Here is a 22,657-nt window from a genome sequence, read left to right on the forward strand (position 1 = left end):
TCCCCATCATGGGAAAGGGAGAGTTCACTTGTTCACTTAGCTCGGAAGGCTGCAGTGATGATTGAGGACAGCTTTGGAAAACGCCCTGGCCATCTTTTGTAGTTAAACAACAACAACAACAAAAAAACCATTGCAATATCAAACAAAATCAACAAGATTTCTTCCAACCAAAACCTTCTCAAGAATGAAGATATACATATATATATATATATATATCTCAAGAGCAATTTAAAGGACTGGTATTTTCTGTGTAAATCACTTAGGATAACGAGCCTTTTTTCCATCTGTCTGTGCCTACACAGCCGTGCAGCCTGTGGAAATATGATCTGTCCTCGGCCAGGGCTCGCTGCCACCAGGCCACTCCGCCCTGCGCATCCCTGCCCCTTCAAAACCGCAGGGAGGGCACGCAAGGCGGCGGAGCTTCTCGCGGCGCGGAACTACAGTTCCCAGCAGGCTGCGGGAAGGCGCGGGGCGGGCGACGCGCACGCGCACTGCTCTCTCAAGCATGGCTACGGTGCTGTCCCGGGCGCTGAAGCTGCCGGGTAAGGGCTCCGCGCCCGCGGCAGGGAGGGAAGCAGCGCCGGCCGGGCAGGGCCGGGCAGGGCCGGGCAGCCGCGCCCGGGGCGGCGCCTGGGGGCGAGAGGCGCGGGTGGCGCTGGCTGGGGCGGCGGGGCGCGTTGCCATGGTGATGTGGCGGTGCGGGTCTCGGCCCCGGGGCGCGGGCCGGGCCCGCGGCGGAGCGGGGCCCCAGGGGACGGGGCAGCACCGCGGGGCGCTGGAGGAGTCGTGTGTGACGGCGGGGGGCCTGGGCCGCGGCTCGGTGAGGGGGCTGCGCGGGAGGAAAGACAGAGCTAATCCCTCTCGGATCCGCTCCTGCCGGGTTTTGCCCGCAGAAGCCAGGGCAGGAGTTCGGTGAGTGCCACTGCAGTTACCCAGGTAAATGTTTAAAGCCTGCCTGCCGCCGCTGCACCTTCGAGCCAGAGATCTTCAGCGAGATGAAAGGACATACAAGCATAAGGGACTATTGTGTGCGGTGAGCAGCAGTCCAACAGCCGTTCTCTTCAGCGAGGAGATTAAAGGGGAATTAAAATACCTTGTGAAACCAGATCTTGAGCAAACTAGTTGCTTTTGGATTGACTGGAGACGGTGCCAATGCACCTGGCTGCATTAACTTCGATGGAAAAGTACCTCGTTGCCCTTCCTAACTGTGTCTGGCCTCTGGGACAGCCATGGGACAGAGACAGGGCCCAGCTGTGTGCTGCTGGGGTGGGCTCCTCCCTGGCACTACACACCACTGTGGTCCTGCACTGCTCCAGTCTGTGAAGCTGCACTCAGTGGACCAGTGATACTTTCTTCTTCCCTTGGTCGATGAAGTTATGTCTTCAAGGTCTTTCCTGCCATCTTTTAGTAACCCATACCAGGAGTCGTTACTTTTAGTTTATGTGCTGCCTGTTAGATCTCATTCAAAGAAATTTTGTTTGCAAATCAGTTTCTTCCTGATTTTATATATATATATATATATATATGTATGTATATATGTATATATATATGTCTGTCTAAATGGGAAGGAATACATTTTACATGAAGTCTGTTTAGGAAAAGGGCAAACTGGTGGGTATAAATGTGTTCATTAGGACGAGACCAGCGGGGAACTGTGCAATAAAAGTACACTTCTGGGACCTTTAGAACCAGAATGATCTATTTGATATCTGCTGTTAGGAGACACTTATTTGGAAAGATCACAACAGACCTTGCAATTACCCTTAGGAAAAAGGTTCTTGCATCAGTCCTTAGGTTAAATTGCAGAAATCATACCCTTTTTGTGTGTTTAATTCTTGAACAATGCAGCTTCCAACAGCAATGAGAAAGCAGAAAGCCTATTGCTATATCTGTTTTTCCTGCTGCATCTCATTAAATTAATTAAAAATCAATGTGTGGCGACTTATCTCCCTGTGCACTGAGAGATATGTCTGCAATACCTGCTGACTGGTGCCTGCCAACTGCCAGAAAAATAAACAGAACATGAAGTGAGTACAAAGGATACTAGAACCAGTCATCATTGGAATACTGAGAATTGCACTCCAAAAATCTACTCATTCACTCCAAAGTGAGTGCAAAGAAAAGCCTTTCCAGTCAGTCAAAACCAGAAAAAAAAAAGATTACAATTAATATCTTTCAAGCCATCAGCCCTAGAAATGAATATTTCATTATGAGTGGGACCTAATTTCAACACAGATCACCTCACAGATGCCTCCTTTCGAAATCATGATCACACGATTCACATGTTCTTCATTGAGGGGTCTCATTCTTCTATTGCAATAGTTGCAAGAGCTGCCTGTGCAAAAATGGCATTAGGCAAATACACAGGGGATTTTCAAAGTCATAAAATGCAGTTTAGAAACTTACTCCACTTGAAAGTTGATAAGTTTGGGGCATTTTCTGTCTGTTCTGCCTTTGAAAACCTCCATCTTCAGTTTTTGCTTTTTCTTCCAGTAGCTTTAAAAAAAAAAAAGAGAAAATTCGGAGTGATGTGACCAATAACTTAGCCACAGACCACAAGCAACAGTTCCTCTGGTTGTAACCACAGGCCACTGAATGGGAACCTCTCTTTTGTCACGGGTGCCATGGAAAAAATGGAATACAATTTACAGCAGGTCACAACAGAAGGTGCTTTATTCACTATACCTCTAGGAGGGAGGGAACACAGAGCAGTAGGGAAAACTGACTTAGCTGATACTTAACTCCGTAACTGCAAAGTGGATGCAAGGTTTATATACAGTTAGAGTCGCTATGGAAAAGACAGATAACAAAGTGTCAGTTATACAGGTCTGGTACATGCATAAGGCCACAGAACTGCTGCTTGCTTTAGCAGAGAGACTAATTTATTATGAAGGCTACACGGTGATTATTGTTTCAGGAGATATGGTGAGAGTTTGGCCAAGAAACTGGCTCAGATCTTAGCATATCTGCTTCCATGATGGAAACCTGAAAACTGCATGTATTTTCTGACAGCTGATTGCTTGCAACAGAGGCAGTTTTAGCTTTCTCTTGATGGACAAACGATTTTCCCCCAACCTGAGCCTTGTTGTTGACCAGAAAGGGAAGAACTTGACTTCTGGAGCACTTACAAATAAATTGTAATTTCCTAAATGATGTGAGACTGCCCCTGTTTTCTCATATTCTTTACTGGTTTTTATGTTTATCTATGTTTTTCTGTTGAAAAATCATTTGGGAGTGAATAAGGGAAGCCAGGTGTGATATCCCACTTTCCCACAGCAAGTGATCTAAAACTTGGATGAAGAGTCACGTTCCTTCTGGTCTCTCTCCAGCCAGGTGAATCATGAGTTATGTGTTCTCTGCACCACAGAACAGCCTGGGAGTCTGGGCTGAGCACGTCCCTGCCAGCTCTCCAGATGCATTCCCAAAACACCTAGAGGTTGGTTGGTAGGGTTCTCTCTGAACAGTGGGAGATAAGTGTTTGAAGCCTCTGAGATTAGATTTACAGTTGTGTTTTACATGTGCTAGGTGAGTGCTCCAACAGCCGTTGTTAAAGGGCAGCATCTTCCCTCCTTTTGGCTTAAAAAATCAGCAGGGCATTTTATGACTGACTTTATTGAGTGGTTGTGCCTTGTGGGAGTGCTAGATAACCTTTTGAGGAAAGGTAGGGTGAACGAGTGCCAGTTTCTGATTCCTAGTCAGGCTTAGACATGAATTAAGACTCATCAGCATCCTGTTGTATAGTTCTCCTATAATTCAGCAGATTCTTTCTTATGTGGATCATCAAAAGCTGTCATTACTGTGTAGTAGCTGTTTTATAGCCGATGATCAGTGGTTCTCAGCAGGACAGGTGTTCCTGTTACAGATTGTCTGTAGTTGACAGCATTGTCAATGGTGACAACGTCTCAATCCCTGCCATTCCAGGAGTGGGTGAGCCATAGTTTTGAGGTCCTTTCTGTTTCCTAAAGATCCAGAACAAAACTGTTCTAGATAAAGAACCAATTGTTACCAATGCTTTTAGTTGCTCCAAGGATGAACAGCAGGTTTCAGTCTTCTGGGTTGCCTGTCTGGAGTTAAAATAATTTACCAAATCACTGTATATGTGCAGTGTAAGTATGGTTTGAGTTGTTTTACTCAAAGCTCACCAGTTTCCAAAATCAGGAGCAGTCTAGTTAACGTAACTGTCCAACTTTGACTTCTCAGGCTAAATACCATTTACTGCGGGGCCAGCCACATTTGTTTTTCATACCATTCTGACCTGGCTTGAACTGGCACATCTGGATCTGTAGTAAGAAGCTGCAAATATCCTGGCAGCAAGACCTTTCTGGAATTTTTTATTTTCACTGAGTAGTCTTTCAGTCACTGTCAGCACAACTTACTGTATAGACATCTGTGAAATTTACTCTGCAATCCCTGAGCAGAGACCTGTGTGCCACCGAGGTCAGTGGCCTTATGTGCACTCACAAGATGGAGCCCAGGTTATCCAGACTTCCTGAAAAGCCCACACTTTGTACACCTGTTTAGAGCAGACTTGTGTGAAACAATGCAGTGTGTCAGACCAGACCGAACCACAGGAATGCAGTGTTTTTTGGCTGGGTGCACTGCCTCTACAAGGAACGGATTTCTGGAGTATGTATGTGCACCAGATTATTTTGACGCGAGTCTTTTGTAGAAGCCCCTAGTTCAAAAGGAAGAGTCTAACTTAGATATGTGATCTTGTTGGATATTTTTGCTTCCTTCTGTTCAGTGTAGGTGGGTTGTCCTGGCTGTTCCATTTAGTATGGAGCATTTGACTTTTAGTGGGATTGACAGTTTTTCTTAAATCCTAAAACTGACACTGAATACCATTTATAAGTGGTACAGGAAGGGGAAGCAAAGGTCCTTTTGTGGGGTGAGAAATGAGAAAGAAATGAGATACACGTGCTTCAAAATACATTCTAGATTATGCAAAATGAGTGTGTTGCACTAACTAGATACTACAGTACATCTGTAACTGTTCAGTTTGTCTAACAAGAAAACCAGAAGTAAGGTATATTATCTTATTCGAGAAGAATAATCATGAAAGACTTAAATTTCTGCTCTATAAAGCCTTCCCGTCATCTTAGTGTCAGAGAGAGGTTACAGTGTGTATATTTTTGCTTATTGTTTATGCCTTGCATGTATCACTTCAGGCATGTATCACTTCAGGCATCTTCGGCACAAGTTAGTTCCTGTCTCAGATCAGCTTTAAGCAAAGGGAAATGAGGCAGATATCTGGGACAGCAAAGTCCCACCTTGGAACAGGAGAGAGAGAGAAATAGGCCGAGACTCTGCAATCATTGGAGCAGTGGCCATGGCTCCATGCCCAGCCTGGTGGCACAGGGCAGCTCCCTGAGACGTGACCCTCCACTCGTAGCTCAGGGCAGCAAGTCTGCGTGATCTTGCCTGTCTCATAAACAGATGGCGCTGGGTTTATGCCGCTATGTATGACTGGACTCTGTACCTGCCCTCACCACACTCCCTGTGGCTGTCTAGGGCTCAGGGGAGAAGTCGTCCATGTGCCAGGCATCTGTGGAGGAGACACCTAAAGCTAAGCTACTTTCTTCTACCACCACCTGAAGGGATCAATACTAAGTTATCTATCTCAGCCAGGCCAAGTACAAGCTGTTGGCTCTGCTGGGATCAGGAACAGAGCAGGTGCGCTGTGGTTGCCTACTGCAGGGGCTGGAGCATCCTCTCTTGCAGAGCTGAGCCGTGCAGAGAAGCAGGTGTCTGAGAGGGGCAGCCCGATTCCTCCAGACACCAGCATGTTACTGGCCCAAAAGGGCAAAATCACTTTCCCCTCATTTTCAGGGAGTCGATATCCATTTTTACCAGCACTTCAAAGAAACCATGCCCAGTGCTCTATCCCTTCTATCCCTCATGAAGCAGGACAGGAGATGTGGCACACTGGTAGACAGCAGTGCTGCTTGGACCAGGCAGGAGGAGGAAGTGAAAAATGGGTTACAGAGGGAGGCCCCCTCAGAGAACATAGACTACAAGTGAAGAGGGGCTGTGTTGGGATTAGAGGCTGGCAAATGCTAAAGGAGTTCAGACCCTGAAGTTAAGACAATGCTGCGGTTTAGGTACTCATGTTCTTTAGGTACTCGTGTTCGTGTATCTCATTACCAATCAGGAAAGTATTAGAATTAGATCAGCCATGAATTCCATATATATACACATACATGTGTGTGTGTGTATACATATGTATTGATTATATATATATACATTTATCTGAGGGAAGTAAAGTGAAAGCACCTTTTTTTCCTGCAGCTGCTACTCTGAAACACAGACTCTGTCTTTTCCCTCACACTTCTTACTTGGATCCATGTAAAATGCAGACTGCTCTGTCATCCCTTCGGTATCACTTTCCACTGCAGCCTTTTCTCCACTGAGATCCTGAAAAAGTGAGGAACTTATGCTTTATTTTCTCTCTCCATCTCTTTTCTCAGGAAAGAAGAGCCCAGACCTTGGGGAATATGATCCCCTCACTCAGGCTGACAGTGATGAAAGTGAAGATGACCTTGTACTCAACATCCAGAAGAATGGGGGGGTCAAGAATGGGAAGAGCCCCCCTGAAGAGATACAGGACCCTGATTCTGATGTGGAGGTTGGGATGACAAAGCAGCACACGTCAGAGAGTGCGCCTGAGGGTTATCCTGCAGAGACAGCTGGGAGTTTGGAGCAGAAGGCTGCTCCCTCCCTCATGCCATACCTGCGCACAGCAATCTTTTTGCTCACTGTGGTGATCTCGATGATTCTTGTGTTGGTGTGTGCGTTTCTAATTCCCTGTCCCCCTAGAGACTTGCATAACACCTGGAACCGCAACCTAGGTCAGGGAGCAGGTGAGGAAGCCCCAGGAACGGCGTCTGGTGTAGGGGAGGTGGCAGTTCCCAGGCTGAGCATCAGTGGGAGAGACCTATCTGGCAGAGCCAGGTCACAGCAGAGACCCTTCCTCATCAATGCAGATGCTCTGAGATAATAGACAGGTGGGCATGTCCTGCTCGCTCTTCAAGCTGAAGCCTGTGAAATCTGGCATCAGTAGATAATAGTGCCACAAAATTTTATTTCTGCCAACACCAAAAATTATTTTGACTCTTCCTCCATCCTGCCTTTTTGTCTGGATGGTGTGCTCTGTTCCAGATGGGAATGGCCCAGCCCACTTTAAAATACAGAAGTCTTTGTGTCTTCTAACTAGTTTAACCTTATTTAATTGTCTTTTTATCCTGCTTGAATCCATAAATCAACATTTGAGACCTTTTGTTATCCTGTACAGGCCACTGATAACATTCTAAAGTATCTCCCATTCTGACTTCTTCAGTAAAGTAACAGTGGTTTGTGAACTAACTTCTGCCAAGTCTAGATATGTCTCTCCCTCCTTGCTTTCTGCCCCAGCTTCCAAATCTAAGCCTTTCATAAGATACGTAGCTCCTACATCACCTCAGAAATTGAAGTAGAAAACATAACTCTTTTTCTGTTAGCTCCTCCATTTTTCCTTTTTTTGACCCAGATGCTACATGTCTGCCTTTCCATGCAGTGTGAGCTGCCTGGCATTGGTGGTTCTCTAGCAGACTTTGTGAGGCTTGACTGTCCATGAACCTCTTTTCTGGACCAGCCCTCCTCTCCCAGTGTGGAAAATGAACCGGGTGGCCTTTTTTGACAACAGTGCAGTGATTCTCTGTAATTGTTGCAGGTGGCGTATTATCTCCACTGGAACTGTGTGATGTGAATGGCGATGGGCTCCCTGACATCCTCATTGTCTTCACTGCCTTGATGAATGCCAGTGTCATGGGTAAGCACCACACCTGCTTTCCATTCCTAATTTTTATGTGTCAGTACGGACCTTTGTATGTTTATCTTACGCTGGAGGAGTTTCTGCTGCTGCAAATCCACTGCACTGCTCTTTTCAGAGTTCCTTAAAAATTGCTGGTGTACTGTGCCTGTGGTTGGTCATGCTTATAATTTTCATTGCAAACCTGTGCTCCCATACCTTTTGGGTCAACATCATCTGCTTGCCTTTATTTCGGGGCAATTTCATCTCTTTGTCCTGTATTTGTGCACACTTGACTTGGGAACAGAGATAGAATGATCAGAAAGCACTGCTGCACAAATAGCAAATGGAAATAAGGTGTGTTTTTTTTCCCCCTTGTTATCTCTCAAACTCCTTCACAAAAGAGCTTGGTCCAACTGCTTCAATTTTACAGGCACAGAAGTGGAAGCACAGAGAAGGGAAGCAGCTTGACGGAGGTCACAAATGAGATTCAGTGGTAGGGTCTTGACTCTTTCCTGATCAGTGGTCCCGTGTCCTGGTCATTACCAAGGGTAGTTGGCAAAAGGAACAGTGGTGGCCAAGCTGACTGTAGGAGTGACCCGGTTCTTCTGAACTAAAGAGTAGCTTGCCAACAGGGAGCAGTACAGATTTTTTTAGAGCAGCTGTAGGTCAGTGTTGCAGGAAACACCTTAATTTTTCTGCCTTTTTTTTTAGGTCAGTCCATATACTTGCCAGGCTCCAAATCATTGTCAATTCACAGATAATAGACTGATGATGGGGAAGCTACGGTTACTGGCTGTTTAGCAGGTATCACCCTGCTTCTTCCTCCTGGCTGCTTTGCTTTCTCTGTTAATCCTCACACCCCTCAGGTAACATAGCAGCAGCCTGCTGATACTGGCCACTGTTACACAGGGGCTGCCAAGTCCAGTGACATCCTATTGCACTGGGCTTCTGAAGTCCTGGAGGTTACCAGCTGTCTGATACACTGTGTCTGCCCATTGCCTGATATTAGCTGAATCTGAAAATTCTTAGGGGAGCAAAATGCCTTGGCTCTTCAAAGAGTAGGGTCATAAAAATATTGTTAGAAGATCGGGAAAATGCCTTTCTCCATGGCACAAGCAAGGCCCTTGGTATTTCACAGCAAGTCCTATAGAAAGAAAACCTAGGAACAGAAAGAAAACCGTAAAGGAATTTAAAAAATAAGTGAGAGAAGGAGATACTGTTGGCATAAAGGCGGCATTCAGTTCATGTAGGTTGTCCTTGCATTCAGTATTTTTGCTATTGCATTGTATTTATCTTTCGTTACAGATATAGGTATGTACAGTTCTCAGCATGCCCTCAGTGGAACTAGTCATACCTCATTGCCTCCTGGGCTATAGCTGTGCTGGAAGACAAAAACCAAATACTGAAACAGGTATAAGCACATCACAATCCTAAACCCACATAGCTGGACATCAGCCCACCTGTGGCTTGTGCTCAGAGCATTCACACAGTGTCAAGTAGAGATAAGCTTGGGATAGGTACCGGATGGAGTAAGCTATGACTTGTTAGCTGTTTCTCCAGCTTGTACACAGAAAAGCTGTGAGCTGCATTCAGGAGTTAGTTGTTCTTGGTCCCTACCAACATAACAAAGATAACTTGATCTGGGGCATCCCCTTAGTGTAAACCACATGATTTTCAGTTTGAGAAGAGAGGAAGTTTGATTTAGAGAGTGGACTCAGACTTGTATTTAGCCAGTGACACGGATATGCCCTTTGTGTAGTCAGGTCACATGTTGCATGTGTTGCTAGTAAGACAGAAGTTGACTGGGACTGTTTTTACTTTGAAATGTGTGGGAGTTCATCTTAAATTGTGATATGACCATACTAGGTGGAGTTTACAGTAACCACACTTATGTCTGAGGGAAGGCTGAGCTAAAAGTTGCTCACATTTGGAATCAGAGCCAACAGTCAATTGAAGCAGCACAGAGTACTTTATTTTACAATTATTTTGTGCTAACTGGTGAATTGGAAAAAGAACCCTGAGTTACACCAATTATGTTTGCATTCAGACTGTTTTTCACAATAATAAAACTCATTTGGAAAACAAAGGAAAAAGCTCTCAGACTGCCAATCACCTTCTGTTGCTCCAGAATTACAAACAAGCCAGGACTTTCATATGAGGTGATATCTGCCTTGGGAGTCACTTAAGGTTTCCCCTTGGTGCTAGCTGTTTTGTTGAGGGATAAGGGATCAGAAGAATCAGTCTGGTTTAACAGCAGTAAATTTCACATGAGGAAGTCACCACAACTGAGCACGTTGTCCCCAGGAACTTGGTTCTCTGTGCCCAGCTGACGATATTTCTTGCTGTGAGCTCAGGTCCAACATCCATGATTGTCTGCACTAACTGGCAGCCCAGCTTGTCTGGAGATTACTACTAGTTTCTGCAGGCAGAAAGACTCAGCCATGGGGTGAGATTTGATCTTTACTTTCAGGCAGTGTGGATTTGGCTGTCTTGAGCCACTCAGCTCCAGGAGCTAGCGCTGGAACCAAACACAAGGACCAAAGGCAGCACAGTCACAGTCTCTGATACCAAGGGATTACACTCTTTCTTTCCTGCCTCTTCTAGGTGTCTCTAGACCCTCTGTAACTGTGGTGGCACTTTCTGGTATGAATGGCAGCACCTTATGGTCCATCCAGCTTCCAGAGGACACTCGGAGTGTGCAGTGCAATGGGCTATCACTTGGGGCATCTGCAGAGCCTGTCTGCCTTGTTACAGGAACATCAAAATTCCTCAGCCTTCTCAGCGCCCCCACAGGTACAGTCGACTACTAGCATATTAGAAATATGCTACTGCTTTTTTGTTTTCTTTAGAGGACCAATAAACATGAATGATTCAGTTTGGGCAGGTCATGGTGGCTGTTACTTAGTGGCATACAGGAAGAAATCAAAACACTAATGAGTTTTTAGTTACATGTGATAAGAGAGTCCAAACCGTTGTAGCTCTGTGGCAACATCTTCATCCTGCCATCTCAGAATATTTCAAAGGGTTAATCTTACCCTGTAGCATTCCCGTGTCATAAAGAATATGTAAAGTCTGTTCTCATCGGCATTGAGCTGTTAGTACAAGCCATCACTTACCTCACAGCACTACAAAGCTCAATGACAAGTTATATAAGGATATGCACAACAGCCAGGAAATCGTACAGAGAAATTAGGACCATAGAAGAATTGATTAGATGTGAATGAATATTGCATTTTTAATCACTGGATCATGTGCATCTTCATTCTCTGATTGCTGTTTGTTCTACCACATGAATTCACTGGCAGAAATATTCATAGGTAGGTATAGGGATGTTTTTGGAATCTGAACAGAGAATGGAGACATATAAGAAACCTTGGGTTTAAGTGACAGATCCTGTCAATGAGCAGTGGCATCTACCTTTCAAATGCTTTTAGGGACCAGATTACTTGCACAGTGTTTGCATGGTCGGGACCATGAGCTGTCTCCTTTACCAGCAGTAGTTAATGTTATTAATGTACAGGTTTGGCCTTTAGTTTGTCATACAGGGTCAAACCCTATCCTACAGAGCAGCAGCAGCAGCAAAGCATTTTTAAGATTGAAAAAGCAGAAGTGTTAGCAAAAGACTGATGGAAAAGTAAAAGCATTGAATTTTATTTTTGCCCTTTTCTAGGGGTGTTTATTTGCAAGTTTGCAAATCTGGTTTTCCTGAGTTTCCAACTGGGTCCATGCTGGACTGCTGAACCATTTGACATCATGTCTGCTAACATGCTTTCACCCTGAGGTGGAGTGAGCTTGCCATGCTGGAATGGTAATTTGCTGCTGGGAATTTAACTGAGACACAGATTTGCACTTTGAATATCAGAACTGCCCATCTGTTCCCTTTCCTCGCATCTACCTAGCCTTTACTGCTGGCTGAGGCAAACAACTGCTGTCCTGCAGAGCAACACTCTCATTTAGGTTCTCCTTCCAAAAGTGAACCTGAAATATTCTCTGATATTTCAGGAATTGTTTAGGGCTCAGGTCTTTCTAGAGAGATGCTAAGAAGGATGCACAGCAGGACCTGAGGCCTGACTCAAAGACAATCTGAAGAAATGCTGGGAGAAGAATATTGCTTCCCACTGCAGCTTGCCCCAGTTTGTAGATTTGTCTTTCCTCTTCTCAGAGAATAGGGGAAATAAGCTCTCTTGCTGCCTCCTTCAAGAAGGTTTTGTGCAACCTTCTAGGGATGCCCTTTGTTTCCACAAGTGCTGCAGGTCTCTTTCCCCTCCTGTTCTTACTGCAGGCAAGACCATCTGGACGCTGAACTCTACCCACCTTTCAAGTGGGATCCTGGCTGCACCGGCTGCAACTCTTCCAGATGTAGATGGAGATGGGATTAGGGATATTGTTGTTCTGGCTCTCAAAGAGATACAGGTACAGCATATCCCTACTCAAGGTTTGGAGAGACCTTGACTATCTATCTGGAGGAAGAACAGGGAGCCTGATGTGGAAGAACTGTAACAGGAGCTGCAAGAGCCCCTAATTTTCATTTCTTTGCTGAAAAGCACACTTTTTTCTTCCAATAGGTCAGAGCAGTTAGAGCAAACAATAGTAGTGACACTACATGCATTTCTTGACAGCTGGGAATGAACAGAAGGGTCATTATTTATCCCTGACTGAGATTTGAGAATTATCTGTTTCTGTTCAATGAATGCGTGGTTTGAAGTGAGTGTTTAGCAGCAGTGTAGGGATGGATCTCTGGAGAAAGGAGCATTTAGTTTACCCAAAAGAAAGAAAAATACTTGCATGATTAATTCAGATGCAGATTTTCTTTATGCTCATTCCTCCCCACGATTCTAACATTGATGTTGTTAGAGGAGTTCAGGTTTTTGAAGTCCCTTCCGTATTTGATGCATTTTTCAAGAGAAAACCCTGAATGTAAGATGTCCAGGAAACCAGACTGAGCGAAGAGAAAGAGAACGCTAGCTAGACCTTGTTGAGAGGGAAAAAATTCAGTGGAGCTTCATGCTGTGGGGTTGGGGGAAGATTCAGTGCACAGGTGCATGAAAGCACTGATAAAAACCTCTACATCTCTCTCTTTGCAGCCTGATATGTTTTTCATCTTGGTATCAGGAAAGACTGGGTCTGCTTTGGGTGGGCCTGTGAAGTACAGCACCAATGGAGAAGGGAAAGTGATTGGCCCCCAAGTCCACGTCACCAGCCGGGGAGCCATCTACATCCTGTTTGGTTTTGGTAAGATGCACCTTACCTCTCCAGCACTTCACCTTACTGAGAAAACATTAGTTTTTATCTAAAATGGTCAGCGTGCCTTGGATATTTCTACCATGCCTTCTGCTGTACAAGCTAGGAGGGCATAGGAATAAGTCTCACTGCCATGGTGTGGAAAAGTACAGGAACACCAATACCTGTTAGCCTGGAATACCTTGAAGTTTCCCAAAAGGTACATCATGCCAGGGAGGTTCCAGCTCTGGGCATTTTGTTGCCTTCTACGACAACTGCAGTGGTCCCAATCACCCCCTGTTCTACTAGGTTAGCTTTTACAGTCAAGACTCTTCATCTTTACTCTTCATGGCAGGTAATGTTCAAGCAGTTGCCCTGAAGGATATCTTTACCCAAGCCAGAAACCGGGACAGCTTTCCTGCAATGCTGCAGCAGGAGGAGCCAGAGTGGGAAAAGCGCAGATCAGTCAACCTGTCAGAGCTCATTGACATTTACAGGTAGAAGATGGATTTGTCATCTTGCTCCTTCTGGGAGAGGAATGGGAGGGTAGGCACTTCTTAGTGCTCCTAGAAATGGTCCCTTCTACTTCAATACTGTCCTGTTCATTGTCCGGTTGATAACTGGGGAATACTGTCAGGAAACGATCATTTCCCCCCGTTCTGTGGTTGTCCTATCAAAAGAAGAGCAGAGTATGATAAAAGGGACTCCTTAGCTTCTCCTGCTCCTTGTTCCTTTCTTCAATCCTATAAGTTTAGCTGAAGGGAAAAAAAAAGTGCTCCCAGCTAATGGAGTCTCTTTGGGAAGCTCAACCTGTGTGGGCCTGAATTTCTCAGCTCGTTCTTTACTGCCAAATTTTGGTGCAGGTCAGCCTGGATAGGAACAAAGGGTGGGAACAAATGTGAACTCACAAACTGTATGCTGTTTATAGTAAATCATAATGTTCACAAGGCCCCACACTTGAATTAAGCTCACTTAACTGAGGAACACCCATCACTGAGGAAAAGATAGACTTCTCCAAGAATAGTTCAAATCTTAAGTAAGATGAATTGCTATGTGGACAGGCAGCTCGTGCTGAGATGTGCAGATACAAGCCTTGGTTTCCTCTCTGCTTTCCATTTGTCCCAGTGGAGGTGTTGACTTCCTGCAGACAATGAAGACACCTGACACAAACTGCAGCAACCTGCTCATCACAACCAAAGAGGGCTTGATTCTACTGGGGGGACAGGACCTGGAGCCCCGCTGGACCCTGGAGTTGCAGAATATCAGCAGGTTACTTACTGGGAATGTTTTTCTGTCCTATTTCTTCCTGTACCATTTCCTGCCTTCTAGTTGTAAGCACATGTCCTGCTTAGAAAGCAATTGACAGGAATCCTCCAAGTCTGCAGAGGAATCTAAGAACTGGAGGTGTGCATCGTTTATCAAGTGAGGAAGGCAGGGGGAGCAAGGAACAAGAAGACTGGAAACTTGACTGTGTGCTTGTGAGTGATCACAAATAAGGGGCTCGATTCAGGTACCCAACACTGATGTCATGGGAACGATGTGGCATTGGAATTCAGGAGATTACTGATGTGTGATTCAGCCCATTTGCTGTCAGGGCTGCCACATCCCAGCTCAGTAGAGAGGAGCAGTTACATTAGTGATGTTAAGTATTTAGAGAAGATGTCTGAGGATGGCCCAGGGATCTTAATGTTCCTTGAAAGTTGAAAATGAGCACTGTTGGCAGTCAGCACACCATCTATATTAAATGTAAACCTTGAAATAATACTGCTCATTCTCTAATATCACACATGGAAATTAAGTAATTTTCCAGATCTTGTGGGTTGATAATAACCAGCAATTTCAGCTTGCCCAGGATTAAATATTTGCAAAGGGCAGTTGGGCACAATTGAGGGAAATTATGTGGGAAACAAATTATTTGCACTGCTATCTAGAATAAAGAAAGCAGCTCTCAGCTCAGTGTTACCTGACTGTCAAGAGCATAAATAGGAAGAAGGCATTAGAACTTCATTAAGAAGTGTTTGGGGCCCAGAATCTGCAGGTTTCTGGATGTGTATGGAGTCTGGTTTAAAGTCTGGTTTAAAGGGTAAGTGTGTACTGACTAAGCAAAGCCACTTCATAGATGCCATAGAATCAGTTATATACAAGAAATTTCTCAATGGACCCACTAATACATTGGAAAATTTTTATGAGTATAAATCAAGAAGGGTTGAAAACTTCTTTACTAGTATCGCTAAGGTTGGAAGGCTCCTCTGGAGACTGCTTAAGCCACCTACCTGCTCAAGCAAGCTCAGCTAGAGCAAGTTACTGAGGGCTGTGTGCTGACAGATTATAAATATCTCTAAGGATGGAAACTTCACAACATCTCTAAGTAACTCACAACATCTCTAAGTAACTAGTGTTCCAGGTTGCTGCTCTCTAGCCCTGTTCTTCCTGGTTCCATGACCTCCCAAGGGACAGAGTACAACACATGTAGAGGAGCTGCCAGAAAGACATTGAAAAACAATGCAAGCAATTCTTGTTCAAGGCCACTGTGCTAAAGCCCTGGACTGCCTGTTTTCTCAGAGTTAAAAAAGACAAAATCTGCTAGACTGAATATATTGTGGACAAGCATTTATTCAAGAGATTTGTTTGGGTTTTTTTAGAACTTAGAAAAATTCTGCTTAAGCAACACAGACTGGAGGACAAATTCAGCTCAGGGATGTTACCACAGAGTCAGACTGAAATCCTTGTCAGACAAAGCGTACAGAGCCAGCTGTGAGCCCCCCTTTCCCTGGGTATACCTGCCCCAAGCACACTGAGCCAGGCAGACTGAGTCCAGACCTTTGGGAACAATCTCAGGAAAAAAAACATGGCTGCTGCAGATGTGCTGCATTTCCAGATAGCTTTTGACAAGATCCATGGAAAACCATAAAGGAGAATCAGTAGTCATAAAACAAGAGTGAAGTTCAGAGACCATGAAATTGAGTAAGCAGTTGCAAATTGTGTTGTAAATGGATGTTTCAGATGAGAGAGGATTAATAGCAGATTTCTGTGGGGATTACTGTTGGGCAGGAATAATTACTAGCCTTCTGGTTCATTTGAGAAAGTGCCCAGGGGATTTTTCACTTGATTGGTAGCATCTGATATACATATGTCTATCTGCATTCACTTTGTGGGATGTGCCACTGACTGTAACCCATAAGGGACATGAGAAGAGGCACCTTAGGAGATGTTTTGAGTTAATACCCGTAGGATAGAATTACTTACGACTTCCTTCTGCTACTGGAGAGCTTTCAAGCTATAGGAGTGTCTCATGATACTGCCTTGAAAGCATTCATTCTAGTTGCCAAAGGTAAAGCAAATTACATACTTTGATGCCATAAGTAAAAAGTCAAACCACTGCTGTACATTGCTGTTCAGGAGCCATTCTGTCAAGCACATTTTAAAGGGGAAGCTGGAAAAAAATTGAGAAAAGGTCTGGAAAAAAATGCTTTAGCATGGAATATTGAAGTCAGTGCGTTTATATGATCAAAGAGAAGCCTGAGAGGTGAGTTTATAAGCATGTGTAAGAAATAGGAGCTAACAGGCATTTTAGTCTTGCCATAGCAAGAAAAAGTGCCTTGAAGCAAAAGCCGTTCATGTTCAAGAAAATGAAGATGCGAGTATGTTTCTTTGGGTGAAATTAATCATTAGAACTGACTGTCATGAGAAGCAATGAATTCATCTCATCTTTGTATTTCTGTAGCAAGCCTCATGGCTGGTAGATCTAGGCAAAGTTGGCCTGCTGATACTTGGTTAATTGGGTGAAATACAGTAATCCATCATAAACAAGATCCTGCCTCGCCATAAAATCTCTGATTCAGTGAATTTTGAGGAATTGTTTATGCTTATTTAGAACCTTGTGTCTAGCTGTGGTGAACTGAAGGAAGACAGAGGCAAGACTCAGAAAGCCAAAGGGAAGAAAGATGGTTAAAAAACACTTACAGTGAGAGATATTAATAAGTTATATCACCCAGAAGGGAGAGGATGAGAGGGCACTTCATTTAACCTGCTGAAGGTCATAAAAAGGCTTGTAAAACTGCCAGCAACAAGAAAACAAAGAATCATGGGCTGACATTATTGGTGAGTATATTAAGATCCACTTCACACAACTAAGGCAGCCTGGGAAATCCACTTGCAGCAGCAGGTCAAATGTGCCAATGCATTTTGGAAGGGCTGGGTAATTTTTTTATAATCATAGCAAAACTGTACATGTTCTCATGCTAAGGAAAGAATAATAGAGTCATGTCACAGGGTGGGCAGCCCGTCAAGGGATGCCCCCCACACAGACAACTCTGAAGAATGGCTAACAAGCACCGTGGTCTGCTTGACCATTTTTCACTTTTCTGATCCACCGACAAACAGTTCCTGACAGTCAGAACAGCTCTGAGTGGATAAAAGATCTTCTTTAGCATGGCAAATTCTGCCATTTTAAGAGGCAGAAGGGAGGATGAAAGCAACTGTTCTGCCTCCATCTGATATGCCTTTTTTCCTACCATGGGGCTTAGTGTTTCTTTTTCCAAATTTACAGCCAGCCTGTACCAGGCTACTTCAGTGCTGACCAAACTCTGGACTTCATGCTGCAAGCACAGACTGGAGATGGAAACAAAAAGGTAAAACAGGTGAAGGCAAGGAGGCCAGTGGTAGCATAGGGATGGGGGAGGTTGGGTAGAAAGAGACAAGCATTCTTTGCTCCTCGCTGTTCCCATTTCTGTGGCTGACGGTCATCACTGTGTGGCCACAGGCATGAAAGGGAACAGCACAGGCCATGCCACTGCAAGGGCACACTCTATATATCCACACCTGGATACCCCACTAATGCTTGATCTCTTCCCTGCCTTGAGGTGGTGGTGGTAGATGGCAAATCCGGCCTCCCTCTTTGGAACCAGGAACTCCCGTGGCAGAGGCAACAACTTGATGCACTCTCAGTCATGACTTTGGACAAGAAGTCTGTTTTTCTCTTCTGGGCTGATGAAACACAGCCTGTGTTACAAAGTTTGGTGAGCAAGCATCCTTTCCTCACTTTGAAGTTTCTCTTTGAAGTGCATGCAGTCTCTGTCTTTTATTCCTGTTATCACTGAATTTTAAATCTAACGTATAAGAAGGCTGTCAGGGACATCTCTTACTTTGACGTGAGCCTAAACACAGGAGTTTTTGTGCGCAAATTCTTCATAGAGCTTTATGAACAGAAATTTTACATCCACAAAACCAAAAATTTCTGTATGAATTTCATTCTTTTATGCAACACTGAGGTGTTCTAGCTGCAGATTTGTTCCCAGTTCCAGAGCACTTTTCTGCATGCAGGCACAGAATTCAGCATGGAGACTCAAACTTCCAAACTGTAGCTCTGCCCATCAAGCTGGATATGACAGAGCCAGATTTCAGTCTTACCAAGAGTTTTTGATTCTCTGATCCATGAAAGACAGCACAGTGTCAGAAAACTTTATTTTTTTGGCAGTGCTAGAGTCCTCTTTGCTAGCCAGTTGTTATGTTTTTGTCTGTCTTTCGATTTAACAGCAACCTGGTCCCAGACCTGAGCGCCCAGGGCTGCACCACCTCTATCTCCTCCATCCTGTTTTTCCTACAGTCCTTTTGGACCTCACCAATGCAACAGACAAAGTCATTGCTTCAGCAGGTGGGTACAAATGGAGGAGAAACTACCTAGGCTAAAAGAACTATGGAGAGAGAAGTAGCTGTGAGAAACAGTGGGATGTAGTTGTCCCTCTAAAGGTAGCACCCGATGTCCACAACACATAGGCCAACAATGGGAAATAAGATCCATCTTCCTCCCGAAGATGAGAGGAACTACTTTGGAAATAAAACCCTACTTTGGAAATAAAAGACCCACAAAGTTTCTTGCACGTGTTCAAGCAAGAAAAGGTCCAAGTTTGATTTCATGCATGTTTTACACCAGAGAAGTTGCCTTGATTTCCATGGAGCTGTTTATGATTTAATGCAGTGCATGAAAAACCACTATGAAACTTTGTCATCTCAGATACACTTTGTTTGCCATCTCTTTGGGATATCAGCCGTGCTGCTTCTTCATCTTCCTTTTTGTAAGGGAGAATTCAGAATATTTAAACTTGTGTTTTTAGGGAAAAGTAGATATGGATTTAACATCTATACAGGACTGTACAGTCCCTGTTGGATTGCCTTGCTCTTTCTAAAGCAGTTTGACCAATAGCCAGCCTCTTGTGCAGGGCAGTGTGGGATAAAAGAAGAGTTTGTCCAACACTGGGACCAGTAGTCCAGGAAGCATGGAAAAGCTGCCACATAGTGATAACATGTAATCGGGTTTGTATCAAAAACACAGTTCAGTCAAGAACAAATATATATATGGCCAGTCTTCGTGAGCAAAGATTTGGGAAAGGTCATTAACCCTTCGAGCCTGCGCAGTGGATTTTTTAGGTGAGACACAGTGTGCGCTGAACTGAGCCCACCCTTTAATCCTGAGGTTCATCTGCCGGGGCCGAGCAAGCTTGGACAGTGGCAGTGAGGGTCTCAGGACGTAGGTTTGTTTAGAGTGACCTTCTCTTAGATGGATTGCCTCACAGGGCTGACGAGCTCCATCTGCCCGGGGGGCTGGGAATCGAACCCGGGTCGCAGCGGTGAGAGTCCAGCACCCTAACCACTAGACCACCAGGGGCCCCCAAGAACAAATAGAATATAATTTTTAGAGGAATTTTTTAGAAACTGGGATTTCTGAGGTCTGTACAGATCATTCTACAGTGAATGGAGTGAACTGACTTGCCCGTGCTTTACAGATTTCCCCTTCTATAGAGGAAAACAATAGCTTCTAACAGGTGTGGGAAAAAAAGCTCTGAGAGTGAATTGCATTCTTGAAATATGTGCATCTCCTATGTCAAGCTCAAAACCATAACCTGGAGCCAGTCCCTTCCATTTCTGATCCAAATTTCAGTTTCTTTCCATGGGAAAAAAAATAACTTAAAATTATTTTCCCTTATCAACTATGGTACGTGGAATTGTAAAGTCAGACTGAACATACTTCAGTCCAATGGACATTTTTACTGACTAAAGGCTGTAAGATTTCTTTTGGAAGAAATGTAATAATTTACTTCTCACCACTATTTTCTCGCCCTTTTCTGATGGACTAGTTGGAATTAACGATCTCCAGAAGGATGCATTTCACATCACTGTGACAACAACTGCAACCTCTGAGAAACAGCCAGGATTTCTCTCAGTCAGCAAGCTGGGCCTGAAGTGGGCCATGATGAGTCAAGGTCGAATGGTGTGGTTAAAAGACACCACCACTCCGAAAATCAGCCGTGGAGAAGTGAGGCGATTCCTTGCCCGGATGAAATTTGTTGACTTTCCTCAGAAGGTGAGATTGTGCAGGAATCCCTGCACAATGAAATCCAGGCCCTTGAAAACATCTGATCTCTTCCCTGAGAACAGACACAGTTAAGGTGCTCTTTGGAATGCAAAGAGACTGGTGGGATGCAAAGAGATAGTAATAGGTTTTGGCTTTAATGTTTGTTTGCCTTTCCTTCTCCAGCTCTAGCCTGGTGGTTCCTCCGATTTTGGTTGGACCTGTGGCCTGTATGGGGAATACAGGAAGCTGCTCTGTGGATCTTCAGGAAAATTGCTGTGTAGAGGGAATGGGGGCTAAAAGCACTTTCCCTTTCTTCAGCTATCTGGGGAATGCTGGTGGAGGCAGGTTTGTCCTAGGCAGACCTGTCATGTACCAGAGGAACCTTGTTCAGCTACTCCCCCTCCATATGCTGTTCTTGCATGCTTCCTTCCAGGTAGCACAGAAATGTGAATTTAGAATTTGTATACATATATATATAAAACCAGACTTTATATATATATGTGTTAATTTATACCATATATGTATATTTTTTGTATGTTTAATTTATGAATGAGATTTAGGACACACCTTTTTATGTCCAAACAGTATTCCCAGGCAGTCAAACAAGCTGTAGGCCTAAAGAGGGCCACGATGAGTCAAGGCAAATGATGTGTCTAAAGCACACTACCTGCTTTAATATTTGTATTTTTAGAGTGAAGCCTCTGTCTGGCTCCTGCAGGGTTAGTCTTGTCTACAGCCTCTCCTGTGCTCTCAGCCCTCTTCTTCATGCTGTCCCCAAACTCACCTACAGACTAGCTCTCTAGCTGAGTTACCTGATCTAGAGAAAGATGGTCTCCACAGCATTTGCCAGCCCTTGCACTTGTGTATTTCTGTCCCAATTCCAAGTTCAGGACAGGTGCATGTGGGTGATGTAGAAGTGCAAGATTGACATCTTATTTCTGTCCATCCCTGAGCTTTGTATGAACCCCAAGTATCACTGTAATATCACACTGCAGTCCAGTGGGCTGAGTTTCCCTTTGCAAATATAACACAGCCCTTTTGGGATAGATTCCCAGCAGATCCCAACTGTCACTGTAAAGGTCACTCAATCTAGTCACAGAAAAGCTGATTCTTACGCCACTGCTTCAGGGTTTACAGGCTCAGACAGAGACAGAACTAGAAAGATTTTCTGTGCATTTTAACCCTATTTTGAGCTCAGTATTGCCATTCCCTTGCCAGCCCAGCCCTGTGTGCAGCTCCAGGAGGAACAGACTACCCCTGGGAGACATTTGCTCACAGTATGTTTAGTGTTTTGAACTGTGCCCCAGAATGTGTTATCAGTCTCCTGTGTTGCATTACAGAGTTACAGAGCATCTGTACAAATTTTCTTGTGATAGAAATGACTGTATAAACAGGAACCACTTTGGTGCCCCAACAGTTCCCCACAGTTCAGGGCAACAATGTAGGGACTGTTTTCCCAGTATGCCTTTCCAGGTGTGACCTTTGACATTAGGCAGAGCTAGGCTGAGATGAAGATTGCAAAGATTCTTCTGTCCTCCTGTTGGCATGTGCCCTTCTAGCCTCCCTGCACTTCCCTGTGAGTGGTGAGGTTATGGCAAACTGACCCTCCTTCCAGATGGGCACATCTACCATTGATTTGCTCTCCTGGGCTCTTGAGACTTCTCCTTGCTGTATCACCCTCTCTATCATCCCTGCATCTCCATATAAAGCTTCCAGGATAGCCCTTCAAGATTAGCTGCAAGCCCCAAGGCTGGTCCTTGGGCCCTGCTCTCTTAATGTCAGAGCCTGTGAACAGTTTGTATATGTTTCATGGTATTTTTGTGTAAATAGCTTTGTATATATTTAGCACAATTGTAGCAACTGCTCTAGGCCTGGCATTTTCCTTCAGACAGGGTTTAGTGTTTATAATACACAGTCAGTTAATACAGCTGCATAATAGGACTGAAAGTGTGAGGACCAGTAACATAAGAGGGATTAAACAGGAGTGCCTCTTCCCTCCTCTCCAGCCACCACCTTGCTGGGAAAGGTGAAGCGGCTGTTACCTAAGTAGTTATTCTTCTGAGGTTCTTCCTGAGAGAACTGTTTTTCCAATGCAGTGGCATTAGCTCCTCCTTAATGTGAATTCACCTGCCCGCATTCTCCCTCCCCCCCGTGAATAAAGAGTCTGTCTGTATATTGTTGGGAAAATGTATTTGAACTGTGAACTGCAGTGGAGCAAATAAATACTGTATACAGCATCATGTATCATGTGAACCAATGTTTCACCTTTGAGAGATAATGAGTTTACTTTGGGGTTT

General features: G+C 44.5%; 1 protein-coding gene across 1 annotated transcript; it reads left to right on the top strand.

Annotated features, from left to right (window-relative positions):
- The first annotated feature begins 465 nt into the window (after positions 1 to 465).
- FAM234B (family with sequence similarity 234 member B) lies at positions 466 to 22,600 on the top strand. The gene is made up of 13 exons (XM_017827703.1): positions 466 to 542; positions 6,468 to 6,860; positions 7,709 to 7,807; positions 10,394 to 10,582; positions 12,072 to 12,202; positions 12,874 to 13,021; positions 13,365 to 13,506; positions 14,135 to 14,278; positions 17,559 to 17,640; positions 17,872 to 18,027; positions 18,545 to 18,662; positions 20,143 to 20,369; positions 20,544 to 22,600. The coding sequence occupies exons 1-13, from the start codon at positions 506 to 508 to the stop codon at positions 20,547 to 20,549; spliced, it is 1,872 nt and encodes a 623-aa protein (XP_017683192.1). The 5' UTR covers positions 466 to 505; the 3' UTR covers positions 20,550 to 22,600.
- Positions 22,601 to 22,657: the final 57 nt, after the last annotated feature.

The sequence above is a fragment of the Lepidothrix coronata genome, unplaced genomic scaffold (genome assembly GCF_001604755.1).
Source record: "Lepidothrix coronata isolate B3197 unplaced genomic scaffold, Lepidothrix_coronata-1.0 Scaffold141, whole genome shotgun sequence".
NCBI lineage: Eukaryota > Metazoa > Chordata > Aves > Passeriformes > Pipridae > Lepidothrix > Lepidothrix coronata.